Here is a 17,346-nt window from a genome sequence, read left to right as displayed (position 1 = left end):
ATGCGCGACGAGAGTGGGCCTGACACGATCTTTCACTTGACTCCATGAATGAAATATCTTTTTCACATTCAAAAGTGTATAGATTCCAACTCCCTTTCTCTTTTTTCGTGTTTATGTGGTGCATATTATCTGCCCACGGGCCTCATAATCCTGCGCCATTGATATCGTCTCCGAGAGGGAGGGGGGAGGTTCTTCGCTGAGTGAGGTGACTGCGGACGGCGGAGATGAGAGTATAAACTCTATGGGATAGATTCTGAACCGCGAGGGCGGATTCTCGGGTTTCACACCAGACTTGACGTGGTGCAGATCAAGGCTCCAGATTCCCCACCAGCGTCAATTCCGATCTGGACAATTGTTTTCTTTTCCTTTTCTGCCTCAATGAAGAGGATCCGTGACACCTCCCTGCATCCAGAGAGACAGAATGCACAACAGCCCAAGATATGCATTATCTCGGGAACGGGAGACATAAACCTGCGACAATCTTGGGGACACGACGCAGAACGACATCATCGAACCCTGCCTGCAGGTCATATCCTCCTTATCCGGAAAAGCTGAAACAGATTATTAACCAAGCCACCAAAGTGAAGGGCTTCTCCCCTAAGGGGCCAGTGCGCGTCGGTCCCGTTCGGGAGCTGCCATTCTGGTGCCAAATTTGGTGCCCGGCAAACCTTGCGCAGAAGTAGTCGGCCGAGCCAAACCTCGGGTTTGATCCTCAAGCTGTACAAGGGAAGTCTGACACGCCCGATCAGAACATGCTCGCCTCTCCCTGACTGGCTCTTACGCATCTGACTTACTCATCCTCTGGCGTGGATCTGGCACGACCAGCTTATGTCATTCGTTCCTAACCAGCTCCATGGGAAGCCTCACCAAAAGGACGTGCCGCGAGCGGTGCTTAGTGGATTTCAACCCTGTCAAAGCGGCCGCATTGTCCGGATGGAATACATCCTATTGGTTGTCCCTATGCCTTGATTGAATGTCTTGTGTCCCGATGAAGGCAACGTCCACCGAATCTATGAGATCTGTAATGCGGGGGGAAAACTACCTCAGCGTTTTCTGCCATCTCAATGTGTCCACGGCAGGGGTTTGGGGGTTTTGGTGAGCTGCACGGATGACGCGGCGAAGAGAGAGGTCAGTCTCGAGTCAGGATTCCAGCCCTGAGGCTGACCAGCCGCCCATGTGAAGGCCCCGTGGAAATAGCAAGCCAACATGCAAAAAAAGGGCGTGTCTCAACAGGGGAAAAAGGAGAAAAATCTGTCGCCATGAGGATGTCGCTGCGATAAGGAGGCCTGGCTGGCGACTCTCCTGCAAGTCCAGTCACCGGAGGGCCAATCGCCTGGACGACGGCCAAACGTTTGTGTGATCAGGTACCATCCGGGAAAATGTGCGCGACGCACGTTCTGTGGGCGTGCAGCCCCGCTAGGCCACATTGGGTATCCATTGGTTAGGCATGACGTTGTGGCTTGGCGCCCGACAAATCGCGCACGGCGATACGTCGGCGGAGAATTGTCGGCTCAGCCAGATCCGGAAAAATGCCCTGATTGTCTCTCGCAGCCTTGCCCGGCCATGCACACCATGAAGTATATATGACAACAGCTGGTCCGCCCTTTGCCGCTGGACTCGTTGCTGCTCATATCGCATTGACATCTGTTCAATTGCAGACTACACAAAGGACTCTTGTCCTATTTCACCGATAACACAGAATACCAGTCTCATCACACACAGTATACAAATCTCCACCATCATGTCTCGACAAGTGACACGGGAGAATCCTCCCGAGGGTGCCAACAGCCCCGAACTCGCACAACACCAGACCCTCAACCTCCAGCTCCTCCGGACGGAGACCCGACAGACGCTGGCTGAACGTGGCATTTCACAGTCACCTCCTCCCTTGGACCCCAACTACCCCGAACTCGGCCGGCCCGCAGAGCCCATCTTCCCCGAAGAATACACGCTCGAGACAGAGACCGGTCTCGTGCCGGAACGCACCCTCGAAGAGATCCGGAGCAGAGTCTCGACGGTGCCTTCCCGGAGACGGACCCGTGCCAGCACCCCCTCAGAACCGGACCTCGAGAAGGAAGGGGTGGAAGAACCGGTCGAGTTCGTGACCTTCAAGCTCAACGACCCCGAAAACCCGCACAACTGGTCGCGGCTTTTTCGGTGGTACATCACGCTCGCCGCGTCGTCTCTGGTCGTCTGCGTCGCGTTCGGCTCGTCGGTGGTTACGGGCGGCCTGGGCCTCATTGAGGACAAGTACAACGTCTCGCTCGAAGTCGCCATCCTGACCTGTTCCATCATGGTCTGCGGGTTCGCCGTGGGCCCTCTGCTCTGGAGTCCGCTGTCCGAGATCATCGGCCGTCGACCCGTCTACGTCATCTCGCTGTTCCTGTACACCATCTTCAACATCCCCTGCGCGCTGTCCCCCAACATCGGCGGGCTGCTGGTCTCGCGGTTCTTGTGCGGTGTCTTCTCCAGCTCCGGCCTGTCCCTGGCCGGCGGCACCATCGCCGATATCTGGAACATTGAAGAACGTGGCATGGCCATCGCTTACTTCGCCGCAGCACCGTACGCGGGCCCCGTCATCGGCCCCATCGTGGCCGGCTGGATCAACGTGGGCACGGGCCGGCTCAACCTGTTCTTCTGGGTCAACCTGGGCTACGCCGGCTTCATGATGGTGGTGATGGGCCTGATCCCGGAGACGTACGCGCCCGTGATCCTCAAGCGGCGCGCGGCGCGGCTACGGAAAGAGACGGGTGACCCGAACATCATCACCGAGCAGGAGAAGACCAAACTGACGCTGGCCGAGGTGGTCAAGACGTCGCTGGTGCGGCCCATCAACATGATCCTGACCGAGCCTGTGCTGGACCTGATGTGTATGTACATCGTGCTGATCTACGCCATGCTGTACGCCTTCTTCTTCGCCTACCCGGTCATCTTCGGCGAGCTGTACGGCTACAACGACGGCCAGATCGGCCTGATGTTCATCCCCATCATCATCGGCGCCGCCTTCGCCCTGGTCGCCACCCCGCAGTTCGAGAAGCAGTTCAAGCGCGTTTGTGCCCAGCGCGACCCCACCGCCGAGGACCGCCTGATGGGTGCCATGTTCGGCGCCCCCTTCATCCCCATCTCGCTGTTCATCCTGGGCGCCACCTCCTACCACGGCATCATCTGGGTCGGCCCGGCCTCCAGCGGCATCGCCTTCGGCTTCGGCATGGTGTTGTGCTACTACTCGGTCAACAACTACATTATCGACTCGTACCAAAAGTACGCTGCCAGCGCCCTGGCCGCTAAAGTCTTCCTGCGGAGCGGCGGCGGCGCGGCCTTCCCCCTGTTCACCACCCAGATGTACCACCGCCTGGGCCTGCACTGGGCCAGCTGGCTGCTCGCCTTCATCGGCGTCGGCATGGTCCTGATCCCCTTCTCCTTCTACTTCTTGGGCGCCAAGATCCGCGCCAAGTTCAACAAGGGTGCTTGAGAGGGGCGGAGACGCTCGACCCGGCACCACCGTCGGGGACCTTTTTAGAAAACCAAAGCATTTTCTTCATCAAAACGTTGGCTCGGCTCAGTTCAGCTCGACCACGAGGCGCAAAACGGCGTTGCGAATGGATGAATGAACGAACTCACATGGGACGGATGGGTGCTTTACGCTCTACGCTCTGCTGCGAGGCACTGGCATGCATGCATTAATGCGTCCTCTTTTTCTTTTCCTTCATCACTGATTTCTGCTCGGCATGTATTAATGTACTTCTGACACCACACCCTACCGAAAGGATTCCAGCTTTGCGTCGTCACATGTGATTTGATCTAGGGGAAATGGAGGGAGGACCAGATAATAGTTTCGTGTATTGAAGGGAGAGAAGGGTGGAAAAAGGAGAGAAGGGAATACGACGCGACCGGTTGCCCACTATTGGTACCACTGGCATCATCTTTCAGCTATGTAAGGGAGTTCGAGGTATTACTTGAGGACACAAGGTGATCTAACGGAGATGCTTCCCCTGTGGGATATCGGACAACGGACGAACAAAAAAACATATCATATAGAGACAAACAAGAGAGTTCAAAAAGTTGACAATCATCTCGAATTGGGCTGGTCTGGTCTGGTTTGGTCTGATGTGATCCCGTGAGAAATGCTGTACCTCTCCCTCCCCCTTTCAATAGCATCATCATCGTCGTCGCAGAATGGCCACAGCAGCTGACAGGTCGAATTGCATATTTCACTTCCACCCCGGAGATTGCATCCAATTTCGTCCACAGCTTTGCTTTGTGATTCGCCTTTACATGTCTCTGTCTCTGGCCCATGATTACCCATAAAAGTGTCTTTTGTTTTTCCAGCCTCGCTATGCTTTGATTTGCCCGGGATCATGCACACCTCCCGCTCCATGTCGTTCGAAAAAGCGCCCTTTTGTCGTGGTTTTCCATGTATTAGCTGGTCGTCGCCCTTGGAAGGCAGTAACGTAAATGGACGCCATTCGCCTGTATCCCTCAAATACAATACAGTACCCGGTGCATGCATTCATCCTCGCTAATTGCCGTGACAAGCCTCCCAGCCAGAATGCGGAATATATCCCAAAATATTGGTTGGCCCGCTGCATGATGTGTCTGCCTGAGTCGATCTCAAAAGATCCCAAATTTCTTCTTCTTTTCTCCTTCTGCTAGTATCGATGTTAGTGCTGCCGGTCTTCAGCGGCCAAAGGAGGTGGAATCTCGCTCACCCTGAGGTCCAACATTCCCGGTGCTCTTACTAGTGGTCAAGGCTCCTTTCTTGCCAGCTGCTGCCGTCATGGGATCTGCCCCAGCCCCGGCAGCCCGGATGGCGGCGATGCGATGTTTGGCTCTCTCTTCCCCTTGATCCGCTGCACGGACGTACCAGACATTCGCCTCCAGCGGGTCACGGCGACATCCAATGCCCATCTCGGTAAAATAGCCAACAGTGTATTGTGCCTTCGCCAGCCCTTGCTCTGCGGCCTTTTTAGCCCATTCATAGGCTTCGGCTTCGTCTTTCTCCAAAACATTGGGAACCCCGACCATGTACCACGCACACAGCGCCATTTGTGACAGTGCGTGACCACGTTCTGCAGCGCCGGTGTAGAAATGGATGCTGAGAGCCGGGTCTCGAGGGCAATTCAGTTGTCCATACTCGTATGCCTCGCCGAGTCGGTAGTTCGCTTCGACGTGTCCTAGATCGGCTGCTTTGGTGTACAACTGGGCAGCGTACGACTCATCTTTGAACACGTCTGGGCCAAAGCCTGTCTCATGCAGACAGCCCAGGTCGAAAGGAGCCTGGTTGTACTGGAAATCAGCCGACTCTGCAGCTCGCTTCAGCCATCGCACACCCTCTCGATATCGCTTGGTCAAGCCCATGTCACCGGTAAGACATGCTCGTCCCAGCCGAAGCATGGCACCGGGATGGTTCTTGCTCGCAGCGTGTTGATAAAATTGGACCGCTTTTGCTGCATCTACCCGTGAGCCCCAGCCAAATTCGTAGCACAATGCTGTGCGGTATCCCGCCTCCGCATGACCATGTTTTGACGCCGCCAGAAATAGAGGGAACGCACGATCCCAGTCTTCTTTGCCCTTGTTGAATAGGCCCGACGCATAGCCGTCTGCAAGATAGTACTGTGCGAATGGATAGGATCGGTCCGCCAATCTCTGTAGAATATGCTTTGCCTCCTTTAACAGATCCTCGCGGACAGACGTATGTGACTTCTCAGAAGGTGCCGCATCGGACACATCGTCAGACTCGAGACCCTCCTCTTGCGCAGCGCTGATCATGAAGATTGCAAATTCGTACTGGACGGCAGGGTCTTGCGTCTTCTTGACATTTGCCCGATACATCTCCAAAGTCTTCCTCGTGGACATTAGCGAGGCATTGGCCCCCACAACAGATCGTAGACCCGAATTGACCAGATGTTCTGCTCCGCTTGGTGCGGGCTGGGGATATGGGACGTTCAGAAGATCGACGTACGACAGCGGACGCGTATCAGGCGACCTCGAACTGCGCGAGATAGGCCGACCAGCAGGGGAGGCGTGCGGTGAGTTGGTCCGCCCACGGAAGTCGGAAGTGCTTGAGAATCCCGAATCAGGTCTTTGCATGCTTCTGCCATAAATGCTATTGCGAATGCTCTCTCCCCCAGAGCCATCCGTACCAATGGTCAACTTTGAGGCTCGCTTGTTCAACGATGTCATTTCAGCGTCGTCCGCCCATTGGTGGTGGTACCGCAATGGCTCGGAAGTGGTAGCTGAGATATCTGGGTCTATAGCAGAGGTCGATGCGTGCCGCGTGGACTTCTTTTGAAAAGGCGTCAATTCAATGCCATCTCGAGCAGAGAAATTTTCGGACGAGACTCTTCGGTGGTCAGCACCTCCTGGCTCGCCATCTCCAGACCGTCCTCGGTACATTGCCTGGGGCGTTGGAGACAGCCTGTTGGGATCGAGGTGCAATGACGGCTGAGGAGTCAGTGTCCGATTTGGAGCCACAGGATCAGGCGTTCTGGACATGGCGGTTTCAGGAGGGTGGATTTGGACTCCGGCAGCAGCGTCTGCGAGTGCGTGCACATCGTCCGTTGGTCTTGTGTCCGCCGGGGACATGGATATCGAAGGGTAGCTCATCTGTCTCGATTGAGAATGGCTTTGCTGGACGGTAGGTATATGTCCATTTCCCCGCTCTTGCATGGGTTCCACGATCCGAGGACTGTCGCTTCGCAGAGGAGGGGAGTAGATGGCAGGAGGGGGAGTAGGAGGAAGAGGATGATTTGCTAGCTCAGCCATGTTGACGCTGAGGAGAATATCCTAGAAGACCAGCATCTGGAGGGTACTCGTAGAAGGGAAAATGAGGGTAGGGCAAGCAGGATGGTTGGTTCGTTCGCCGGACAACTGAACAGATGTTTGCAGAGTGAATACGAGCCAGCTGGCGAAAGGCTAGAATGTGAATTCCCGACTGAAACGAAAGAAACGGGGTCAGGCTTCTCAGGCCCGCGCTGGTGGAAGTCTGAGAAGGAATGCTGTAGCGTTGCAGCATCAACGGCTTAATGCGCGGGCTCCAAAAGAAAGTGGTTGTCTGAACAAAAACAGAAGTCGACACAATGTCCTTAGCAGCCGGAAAGTGACAGAAATGAATCACCGATGTACGGAACAGTATGAACAAGGAAGAGAAACAACTCGGTAAGGAAGGGTGGAGGGTCGGTGGACGAAAGAGCTTCCAGTGACTGAGTGAGTGTGACCACGACTAAGAATTTCGATGGAGGAGATGCTGGCAAGGGAGCGAGAGTGGTAGAGGGCTAGAGCAAGTTAGACATCCCCACTGTTGGCACCTCTCGACTGCTACTACTACTAGGTGCTACTTACTGTCCTGTCTCCCTCGCCTTTCCTATTGAGGGCCCTTGTCTCCTTTTCCTAACAGCGGGAGCCGTCTTTATTTCTGTGGCTAAAATAGAAAAAGACTTTGTCCTGCAAACAAACCCGAAGACCTTTGAGGTGCACTTGGACTCGGTTTGTCCCTTTCAGAGCACCATTGATTATGGGAACACCAGATGTACGACACACATATGCAGGGAGAAACGAGGAAGATCTTCCCTGGCGCTGACCCAGATCTTGGGCTGGTGGGCTTCTTGGCTTACCGGGTGTCAGGCAAGGGGGCGTATGGGGGGGCGAATTAAAGTGCGGGCGTGCCCGAGATTTAGGCCATTACGAGTACTCTGGGAGGCAGGTGATGCAAACTCCAGGTACCTTTCGGCGCCTAGTACCGCCATAGGCTGACCATGTGGCGCCTGGAGAAGGAACCTGGTTCATGGTTGAATCCCTACACTACCCACCTAGGAAAGGGAGCCAGGCGACTGAAACTGAAAATTGGCTCCGGAAAGGCGCGGGAAGCCCACCAAGTCCACCAGCGTACACTACCGCTACCGACTACTGGTAATACCCATCCCCCAAACCATCCCAGTGGCTTCAACTCAGGCTGGTCGCCGTTCCGCCTGGTGCAAACAAAAAGTGGTCAGATGAGTGACGCTGTACCGACTGCATGTTCCAGATGGTACTACTAATCACCAGTTTGTTCCTGTCCGGATGACTGCAGGCCGTATTCGATCAGATAGGGGGGTTCGAACATGTACCCCATCATATGAAATGGATGCTCCATACGGGAAGTCATATTCTTTTCTCGGATGAGTGAGACATTGTCCACTGCTGCCTTGAGACTTTGTACAGGAGGGTGATCCATTCCTTCAGTTTATCTGCTCATCTGCTCACAGTCCATCACAGCAATACAGACCTGCTGCAACGAGGTACGGAGAACGGACTCAGCTCAACATCATCCCCTATGAACTCAACCGATGAAGGCAAGTACCCAGTAGTTCGATAGGCGCAGTAGTTTCAGAATTAGTCAATAACGATAGGTTGACTTGGTCAGACAAGCCGCATCTCCATGTCAGGGCAACAGGGACCAAGCGAGCAGGGTTAAAAATACTCCATCACTGGTACGGCTCAGCCACAACCGGCTGCACTGAACGATCTCACCACCGACTGCGCAAACGGTCATCGCTTTGGCGTTTATCAGTCTATCTCTAGGTTGGTGGAATCTGTGTCTGATCACAAGAGTTCGGGGTTCTCGTCCTGATACTCGTCCTCTGTATGCTCTGCTGGAGAGTACTGGTTCAGGGGATTCCCACTAGCCGTATGCTCCATAAATACGTAGTAGACTCAGGAGAAGAGGAGGCAAAAAAAAAACATTGGATTGAGTTCGGAGCATATGTTTATTTCGCCTGGGAGGTGGCCTCTTGTTTCTCCTGTATGATGCGCTAAAAGGGCCGCGTAGCCAATCCAGGCACTTGGTATAGAAACTCCATCGGACAAACAACGAATCGTTTGTTGTTACCTCTCCACAAGTAGAACGTACGGCGACACGGTGCCACAACGAGACAACCCCCAATCCTTGTCTCGTCGTTGCCCAGTTCTCCGTCTTTGCCTGTTACTCCGTTTGTCCATCTGTGTTGCTTCCTCGCTGTCAACGTTCTCCTTAGCACATGTACATTCACTTGCCATCTCTATCACTCTCGTTTGACAATCTCTGCACAAGCAAACGATCAATCTGGCGTATCTGTCTTTCGCTCGACCCGCCAAAGCAATCTGTGGCGCAGTTTCTTCGGCAACCAACTCGTCGTTTCACCACAACTGACCGCTCCGTCGAAGTGACAAATAATCTCATATGATTTTTGACAGAACATTCGATGCACGATAGACGATAGACGACATACACTTTGACACCACCCATCGCACATTTGAGAATCCAAACTAGAGACACGGCGCGGGCGCTGTTCTCTAATTCACACCCATTCCTTCATTGAGAAAAATCAAAACTGCAAGTTTTTTTTACGAGGGAGAGCGACTAGATCTCGGCGAAGGTATGTTGAGGATGCCACAATCACATTGTTATGTTTCTAGCGACTCACTAACATTCTTTCTCCCTGCAGAATTCATCATGTCCGAACCACCGCTCAGGCCACGGCCTGCCACCTCACCTACTCGCGAAAAGTCCCATTCTCCCTACAGAGACTCGCCCTCTCGACGGTTACGCGATCTCGAGACTGGAGCAAATGCTCAACGCAATTCTCCCTATTCCGCTCAACGCATTGGAAACGATCCCTATCCTCCCTCGCCCAGTTCCAGAACTGCAGACTGGGAGCCGATAATGTCCAATCCTACAAATCAAAGTGATCTCGGGCGCAAGAAATCCCTGATCCGTCCCGAACGCAGTCGAATAGACCGAGATCATCCCAATTACCACTATCGCAAACATGCGCAGAATATGGAGGTCTTCCCCTCCACCACCGGCAACGATCCTGTGGTGGAAGAGTTGGCCGAACAGAGGACAGTGAGCTCTGAAAGCACCAACCTCAACCTGCCACCCGACGAGGATTTCGGCGCCCAACCGACTGCACGCCAGCCTGGGAGACTTGAGCCCGTCGGCAAAAAGAGACAACCTCGAAAGTTGGTGAGAAAAGATACTCGCGACATGACGGCTGAAGAGAAGAGGCGGCTGAAAGAAATCGAAAAGCTCAAACCCCCCAGCGCGTGGAATGTATATTGCTCTGTGATCACTTTTTGGGCTCCCAATTTCATGCTACAGTGCTGCGGTATGCCGGGGCGGGCCCAGAAAAGAGCCTGGAGAGAGAAGGTCGGCTTAATCAGTATCATCGTTCTGATTGCCGCTTTTGTTGGTTTTCTGACCTTCGGCTTCACACGGGCGGTTTGCCCAGCTCCCGGACTGAGGTTGAAGATTAATCATGTCGACCGCGGCTACATGATATTCCACGGAGATGCCTACAACCTCGATGGCTCCATGCATCCAGCAGCTTTAGGGATTCCCCTTGACAGCAATGTCCTCTACGATCTCCCCCACAAATACGGTGGTCAAGACGGAAGTTTCATGTTTCAGAAGGTTAATGGAGAGTGCAAAGGTCTGATCAACCTCGCACCTGGCTCCGATGTGCCGACGGACGCTGATGGCGATTTGGCTTGGTATTTCCCCTGCAACGCCTTTAACCAGGATGGCTCTACGCAACCGAATCTCACCAATCCTTACTACCTGGGATACGCTTGCCATACCACTGCCAAATCTCGAACCACCTTTTACAACCTGAGAAAGGCGGGCGAAGTTTTCTTCACGTGGGACGACATTAAAAATCGCAGTCGAAATCTGGTGGTGTATTCTGGTTCCGTGGTCGATTTGGACTTGTTGAGGTGGTTCAACAAGAGTCAAGTTGCCTGGCCGAAACAATTTGATGATATGCGGGAGAGCGATGAGATCCGGGGAACCGACATCACCCATGTGCTACAGTCTTCCGCGGATAAAAAAATCGGCAAGTGTCTAACCCAGATTGCAAAAGTGGGTTCTATTGATACTGAGACGGTTGGGTGCATTGCGTCAAAGGTCGTCCTGTACGTATCGTTGGTGTTTATTCTCGCCGTGGTGGTAGTCAAATTCTTCCTCGCCCTGGCCTTTCAATGGTTCTTGGCCGGAAAGTTTGCGGCCACCAAGACATCGCAGACATCAGATCCGAAGAAGCGGGCCAAGCAGATCGAGGACTGGGCCGATGATATCTACAGACCGGCTCCCAAGATCACTGATCCCGCAAGTACGGTTTCCTCCTCCGATGCGCGAACCAGTAAGCGTGGAAGTCAGTTGTTCCCTCAGACTTCTCGGTTCACCAGTCCGTATGCCGTTGAGCGTGTTTCCAAGACGAATCGTCCACCGCCAACCACGATGACCAGCCAGTCTTCCAACGCACGACTGATTCAGCCAGGAAACGGCCTCTACAAAAACGGTTTCAACAGCAGTCAGAACACTTTGGATGTCAATTCTCGGATGAGCGTTGGTGCTAGCAGATCCAGCCTCCTCCTGTCAGGTCAGGAAGCCCGGTATTCGGCGGTGATGGACGCCCTCGAGCCGGGTGGGCCCGTGGGCTTCATTCACGAGAATGTCGTTCCTCAACCACCTCCTGAGTGGCAGCCATTCGGCTATCCCCTCGCTCACGTCATTTGCCTGGTCACTGCGTATTCGGAAGATGCAGACGGTGTCCGAACGACGCTGGACTCTGTTGCAACGACCGACTATCCGAACAGCCACAAAGCAATTCTGGTGATATGTGATGGCTTGATCAAGGGTCAAGGCAACGACTTGACGACCCCGGAAATCGTCCTTAGCATGATGGGCGACTTTGTCGTTCTTCCCGAAGACGTGCAGGCATTCTCATACGTCGCCGTATCCAGCGGCTCGAAAAGACACAACATGGCCAAGGTCTATGCTGGGTTCTACGATTATGGTCCGAACTCGAAGATCGATCCGACCAAGCAGCAACGAGTACCCATGTTAGTCGTGGTCAAATGCGGAACTCCAGATGAAGCCGGCAAGCCTAAACCTGGTAATCGAGGCAAGCGTGATAGTCAGATTATCTTGATGTCCTTCCTCCAAAAGGTCATGTTTGATGAACGTATGACTGAACTCGAATATGAAATGTTTAATGGTCTCTGGAAAGTCACAGGCATGTCTCCCGACTTTTACGAAATGGTGCTCATGGTCGACGCCGATACGAAGGTATATCCTGACAGTCTGACGCATATGGTCTCTGCCATGGTCAAGGATCCCGAGATTATGGGCCTCTGCGGCGAAACCAAGATCGCAAACAAGACCCAGTCATGGGTCTCGCGGATTCAGGTCTTTGAATACTTCATCTCGCACCACCTGTCCAAATCCTTTGAATCTGTCTTCGGCGGTGTCACCTGCTTACCCGGTTGTTTCTGCATGTACCGAATCAAATCGCCCAAGGGTGGACAAAACTACTGGGTCCCGATCCTTGCCAATCCCGATATTGTGGAGCACTATTCCGAAAACGTGGTGGACACACTGCACAAAAAGAACCTCCTCCTGCTAGGCGAAGACAGATACCTCTCGACACTGATGCTCAAGACATTTCCCAAACGCAAACAAGTCTTTGTGCCTCAGGCGGTCTGCAAAACAACAGTTCCGGACCAATTCAAAGTGCTTTTATCTCAACGACGCCGCTGGATCAATTCCACAGTCCACAATCTCATGGAGCTCGTCCTGGTGCGCGACCTCTGCGGTACATTTTGCTTCAGCATGCAATTTGTTGTCTTCATCGAACTGATCGGTACCCTTGTATTACCAGCGGCCATCGCGTTCACCTTTTACCTGATTATCATCTCCATCGTGGCCAAACCTGTCCCGGTCATTCCCCTTATCCTATTAGGACTCATTCTCGGTCTGCCGGCCGTGTTGATTGTGTTGACGGCACATAGCTGGTCATACGTTGCATGGATGGGCATTTACCTGCTTTCCCTTCCAATCTGGAATTTCGTCCTACCGGCTTACGCGTTCTGGAAGTTCGATGATTTCAGCTGGGGAGACACAAGGAAGACGGCAGGAGAGACCAAGAAATCTGGCGGACACGGAGAAGCGGAAGGTGAATTTGATAGTTCGAAGATCCTGATGAAAAGGTGGGGAGATTTCGAGAGAGGTAAGTTTTGCCCGCCCTTACACATACCGAGCCCCGTGACTAGATCGAGGACTAATGTCTGGCGTTGCAGAGCGTCGAGCACAAGCCACTGGCACGGGATGGGCACAGCATTCTCTTGCCCCAACCTCCGCGAAGGCGGCAACGGTCACGAGTGACTATGCGTCGAGCCATGGAGGGTTCGAGCCGTATCATGACTATTGACGACACCTCCGGCTGCAAGTGGCTGAAAGCAGAATGGACTGCGTTAATGTGTAACGAACCACTATAAACCAACCAAAAGAAAAGGGGAGGGACTTGCATCTGGCGTTTTTGCAGAAGGGTTCTGCTTTTCTTAGAGCAGCAGGGGCAAGGCTGTGACGCGACATGACTGGGGGAGAGGATCTGCAAAAGGTAGAGTTAATAACTGGATCTGGAGAGTCTGATCGGGAGCATCGCATCTTGTCTGGGGTGGCATTTTCATTACAGCTTGGGGGGATCTCAATGGTTTCTGCCGGGGGACAGTGGGCGGGTTTTTGTCGAAGATCGATTCTACCGATACTCTCAGTACACTAATTATAGCGGCATTGTTCATCCTTGATTCTCCGATGATGATTTGCTGGGAGAATATCGCAAGCGACCACGTGGCACCACAATGCAGCAGGTAGCCTCTCTCGCAATCATCCATCACCATTATCAATCATCATCCCATCCTCGTACATCGGTGGTCACATTTGTTCGACTGGTGATCCAACCTAAGTACCTGGCTACTGTAAGGACGGAGCCACGGATGCCTGACGGAATCACCCACTCTGTCGTTGGCGCTTCGCTCTTCAGCCTCATCGCCTCTCCTCTTTCTTTCCACGTAACTACTCTTGCCTCGTCAATCATACCAAGCTTCAGTCATTATCATCTTGATTTTATAAGCACCTAAACCCATCAATTAGATGCCGTTCTGCCTGTCCTCTCCTCGTCCGTTCGCAGCCTCCCTCGTCTAGTTATTGACAACCACCTAGGAGGTCTTGGAGCCCGGGCTCTTATCTCTCAAATCAAACACTAGACCATTCTAAGCAGAAGTCTGCGTTTCGCCATCGCGCCATGGGTCACCGCCTTGATTACAATCACTATACTGTCGCTTGGATTGCTGTTCTTCCTGTCGAAGCCGAGGCAGCTCTCGGGGTGCTGGACAAAATACATGAAGGCCACTTTGAGTCACTAACCAACGACGACTACATCTACATTGGGGGCGAGATCAACGATCACAATGTCGTTATTGCTACCTGGCCTGCTGGTCAAAACTACGGGCCTAGCTCTGCCGCTGCATTGGCAAACCAGGTCAAGCTCCGCTTCCCGCGCCTCTGGTTTTCGTTGCTTGTTGGCGTTGCGGCAGGTCTCCCAAATCTCTCTCCGAAAGACCCAAGCAAACGCCGGGATATTCGTCTGGGTGATGTCCTTGTGAGTGTACCCGACCAGCGAAACACGGGAGTCTTCTACTATGATCTTGGCAAAGCCGCCGCGGAAGGCTTTCTATGTATCGGCCGGCAAGCTGAGACCATGGCGATTGTCCGATCCGCCATCAGGCGCATCCAACTCCTCCACAAGAGGCCATTCAAGAAGGGGAACCAATTCGCGAGGTACCTGGCTGACCTCCAGGCGTCCAGCGAAGATGGTAAATTCTCCTGTCCGAGCCAAGAACAGGATATCCTCTGTGACAGTCATGCCAAAGGAAGCCTGTCTTCACTACCCGTTCGTGTCAAAAGACCACCGCGGGACGAGTCTGAACGCACGTTAGTGTGGCATGGCACGATTGGCTCGGGGAGCAGTTTGATGAAGGATGCTGTGCGTAGAGATTGGCTCAGAGACGAGCATGATCTGATTGGCCTAGAAATGGAAGCAGCGGGAGTTATGAACACTCTTGCACCAGGAGTGATCCTAGGCGTCTGCAACTACGGGGACGCTCAGAAGAACGACGACTGGAAACCATACGCTGCCGCCGTGGCTGCTGTTTACGCAAAAGGCGTCCTCTGTGCGATCGCTCCAAAGATTGATTCCGTCAGCAACATGGTTGCAACCGCCGACCTCAGAATTGCAGAACACACGCCGCTGTACGTAGTACCATCGGCATCTAAAGATGAGTTCTTGGGATGTGCATCCCAGCTGACCAACTAGCAGAAATTATTTCCCCAAAGTATGGCTACGGTAAGGCTGCTATCAGTAGCCTGGGACAGGGAGGGGAGAGCCGACTAGCCCTGGAGATGGCGTAGTGGAACAGATACCACCGCCCATCGTGCTCGGGGGGGTTTGGGATCTAAAGAACGGATCCCTCAAGATTCCAACAAGACTGTTGGCAAATCGGTCAAGAAACTGAAGATTTCGCAGGTTAACGGCGTAAAGGAGGACGCGAAACAGCTCCTGAAGCTGTACTTCAACTCCAAAAGAGCCAATAAGTGGCTTTCGATCATCGACAAGGCCGAGGACATGTATCTTTGGGCGTCTCGCACTACTAATGATGGTAGGTCAACGACAGCTCCGGTGGATTACTCTCTTGGTGGGCAGGTACGAAAGCAAAATCCTTCGGGCACGACGAAATTGCTTTACTGTCTAGCATGCAGAAGAATTACAACTAAGAGTGGAAGAACGTTGCAAAAAGTTATTCGAGGATGAACGCTCTCGAACAACGATCAGTATGAACGGAATTGGGTAATTTATCACGCACAACGGCAGCTGGAGGAAGCGAGAGATTTCCATCCTCTCGTGCTCGCAACGAGCAGCGAGAATCATCCCCATATATTCATTTATACACGAATCTTGCATACACCTTTGGGAAATTAGGATGCAAATCTCCAAAAAAGAAAAAGAAAAGTTACCTCCAGCTTCAACAACAGAACTTGGGAGATGATCATACTGACGCGCTTCTGGCTATATATCTTCTTACCATGTTTCGATATAAGACTGGCAGCCTTGTGGAAGCGGTGCCCTTGACGTCAGGATACGTCGAGGTCAAAAGACAGAAATATGGCGGCGATTTTCCTCAAGATGGATCCGAGTCTATGCAATGTCTCACATCACTCTTGCATTAGACGGGACGCTGCGAAAAGGTGACTACACTGATGGAGGAATGCGTCAAAGTTGCGCTAGAGGCCCACGGAAAATATCATACTGAGACCATCAACGCACGAAGATGACTCAAACAATGGGACGAGGAGTAGGACGAAGAGGAGAAGGATGGTTAGGCTCTGTCCGATGATATTATAGGTGCTTTAAGAAGACGCAGAGGGCAAGCCGCTGGATGATTAATCCACCCGAAGGCGCTCTCGTTTCGAGCACTCTCTCCCCAGAGATTTGCGTGGGACTCCTACCCACGCGCAAAACGAAGTGAATCAGAGATAAATCGAGCTCAGCATCCGAGGAGATTACGCGGGAAAGATACGCCACGAACAGGAGGTTCAATATAAGGCCACAAACTAAGGGGTGGAAACGAATGATAGATCGTGGGAACAATTCACCGCGGCCTCGACCCATATACGCATACTTATATGTTATATATCGTTACCACATGCAATCCTCTTCCATACCACCAGCACGCCTTGCAAATGCAACGACGCAGTCAAGACACAATCCGGAGCACGAATGCTTGCCACACCCGTTGTTCATTGACGCCCAGGTTAACACGCCAAGCCCGGTGGAGCGACGTTAAAGATGATGGTGATACCGCTCCCATCGTTCGAGGTCAGGATGGTCGACCCGCCACTGCCGGTGGTGAAGCCGATTTCCAGAAAGCATTGGGAGAAGATGGCGGCGGCGGCGCCCTGGACATCGCTTATGGCGATGCTGGCGATGCGGAGGAGGAAATTGTTGCTGATGCAGGCAGACGCCTGGCCGATATCCGGTGAGGGCTGCTGCTGGGTCGACCCCCACTTGATCATGTCTGGGAATGGCAGGTTGAAGGAGTCGCTCAGGACGTCGTTAGACAGCGTCTCGTAGTCGGTTATCGACACCTGCGGAGCCTGCGCATCATCGACCTGCCCTGCAAAGGCCACGCTGAAGGACGACGCAGCACCATCGGAGCGGCATAGGACGAGGAGAGTTACGGCCACGACCACCGCGGCGGAGAGGAGGAGTCGGGAGAGATTGGCGATGCGCGTTGTTCCGTTTCTTGCTTTGCTTCTCTTTTTCTCTCCCACCAGCTGGAGTCTTTGGTCAAGGTGATCGAGATATAGGCGAGGGGGAGGGCTGATGCGTCGAATGGTAGCAGGGAGAACAAATCTGTCCTTACCGCATGATGGAAAGGAGAAAACAGTCATTTCTGATGCGCTGGGGACCGCGCCACCCACTGCTGCTCGGG

At 53.2% G+C, this 17,346-nt stretch overlaps 5 protein-coding genes across 5 annotated transcripts; 3 read left to right on the top strand and 2 right to left on the bottom strand.

Moving 5' to 3' along the window:
- Positions 1 to 1,741: 1,741 nt before the first annotated feature.
- Positions 1,742 to 3,472, top strand: AYL99_03171 (hypothetical protein; the record flags this gene model as incomplete). Its single annotated transcript, XM_018834687.1, has 1 exon — positions 1,742 to 3,472. One exon carries the CDS (start codon positions 1,742 to 1,744, stop codon positions 3,470 to 3,472), a length of 1,731 nt encoding a protein of 576 aa, XP_018697311.1.
- Positions 3,473 to 4,677: 1,205 nt separating this feature from the next.
- AYL99_03170 (hypothetical protein) lies at positions 4,678 to 6,765 on the bottom strand (the record flags this gene model as incomplete). Its single annotated transcript, XM_018834686.1, has 1 exon — positions 4,678 to 6,765. The coding sequence occupies one exon, from the start codon at positions 6,763 to 6,765 to the stop codon at positions 4,678 to 4,680; it is 2,088 nt and encodes a 695-aa protein (XP_018697310.1).
- Positions 6,766 to 9,469: 2,704 nt separating this feature from the next.
- Positions 9,470 to 13,226, top strand: AYL99_03169 (hypothetical protein; the record flags this gene model as incomplete). The annotated part of the gene is made up of 2 exons (XM_018834685.1): positions 9,470 to 13,025; positions 13,096 to 13,226. The coding sequence occupies 2 exons, from the start codon at positions 9,470 to 9,472 to the stop codon at positions 13,224 to 13,226; spliced, it is 3,687 nt and encodes a 1,228-aa protein (XP_018697309.1).
- An 873-nt stretch (positions 13,227 to 14,099) lies between these two features.
- AYL99_03168 (hypothetical protein) lies at positions 14,100 to 15,170 on the top strand (the record flags this gene model as incomplete). The annotated part of the gene is made up of 1 exon (XM_018834684.1): positions 14,100 to 15,170. One exon carries the CDS (start codon positions 14,100 to 14,102, stop codon positions 15,168 to 15,170), a length of 1,071 nt encoding a protein of 356 aa, XP_018697308.1.
- A 1,496-nt stretch (positions 15,171 to 16,666) lies between these two features.
- On the bottom strand, positions 16,667 to 17,305 carry AYL99_03167 (hypothetical protein; the record flags this gene model as incomplete). Its single annotated transcript, XM_018834683.1, has 1 exon — positions 16,667 to 17,305. The coding sequence occupies one exon, from the start codon at positions 17,303 to 17,305 to the stop codon at positions 16,667 to 16,669; it is 639 nt and encodes a 212-aa protein (XP_018697307.1).
- Between the last annotated feature and the right edge of the window lie 41 nt (positions 17,306 to 17,346).

The sequence above is a fragment of the Fonsecaea erecta genome, assembly GCF_001651985.1.
Source record: "Fonsecaea erecta strain CBS 125763 chromosome Unknown Scaff2, whole genome shotgun sequence".
Lineage (NCBI taxonomy): Eukaryota > Fungi > Ascomycota > Eurotiomycetes > Chaetothyriales > Herpotrichiellaceae > Fonsecaea > Fonsecaea erecta.
Note: the sequence above shows the minus strand (reverse complement) of the source record. Positions and strands in the feature narration are given on the sequence as shown.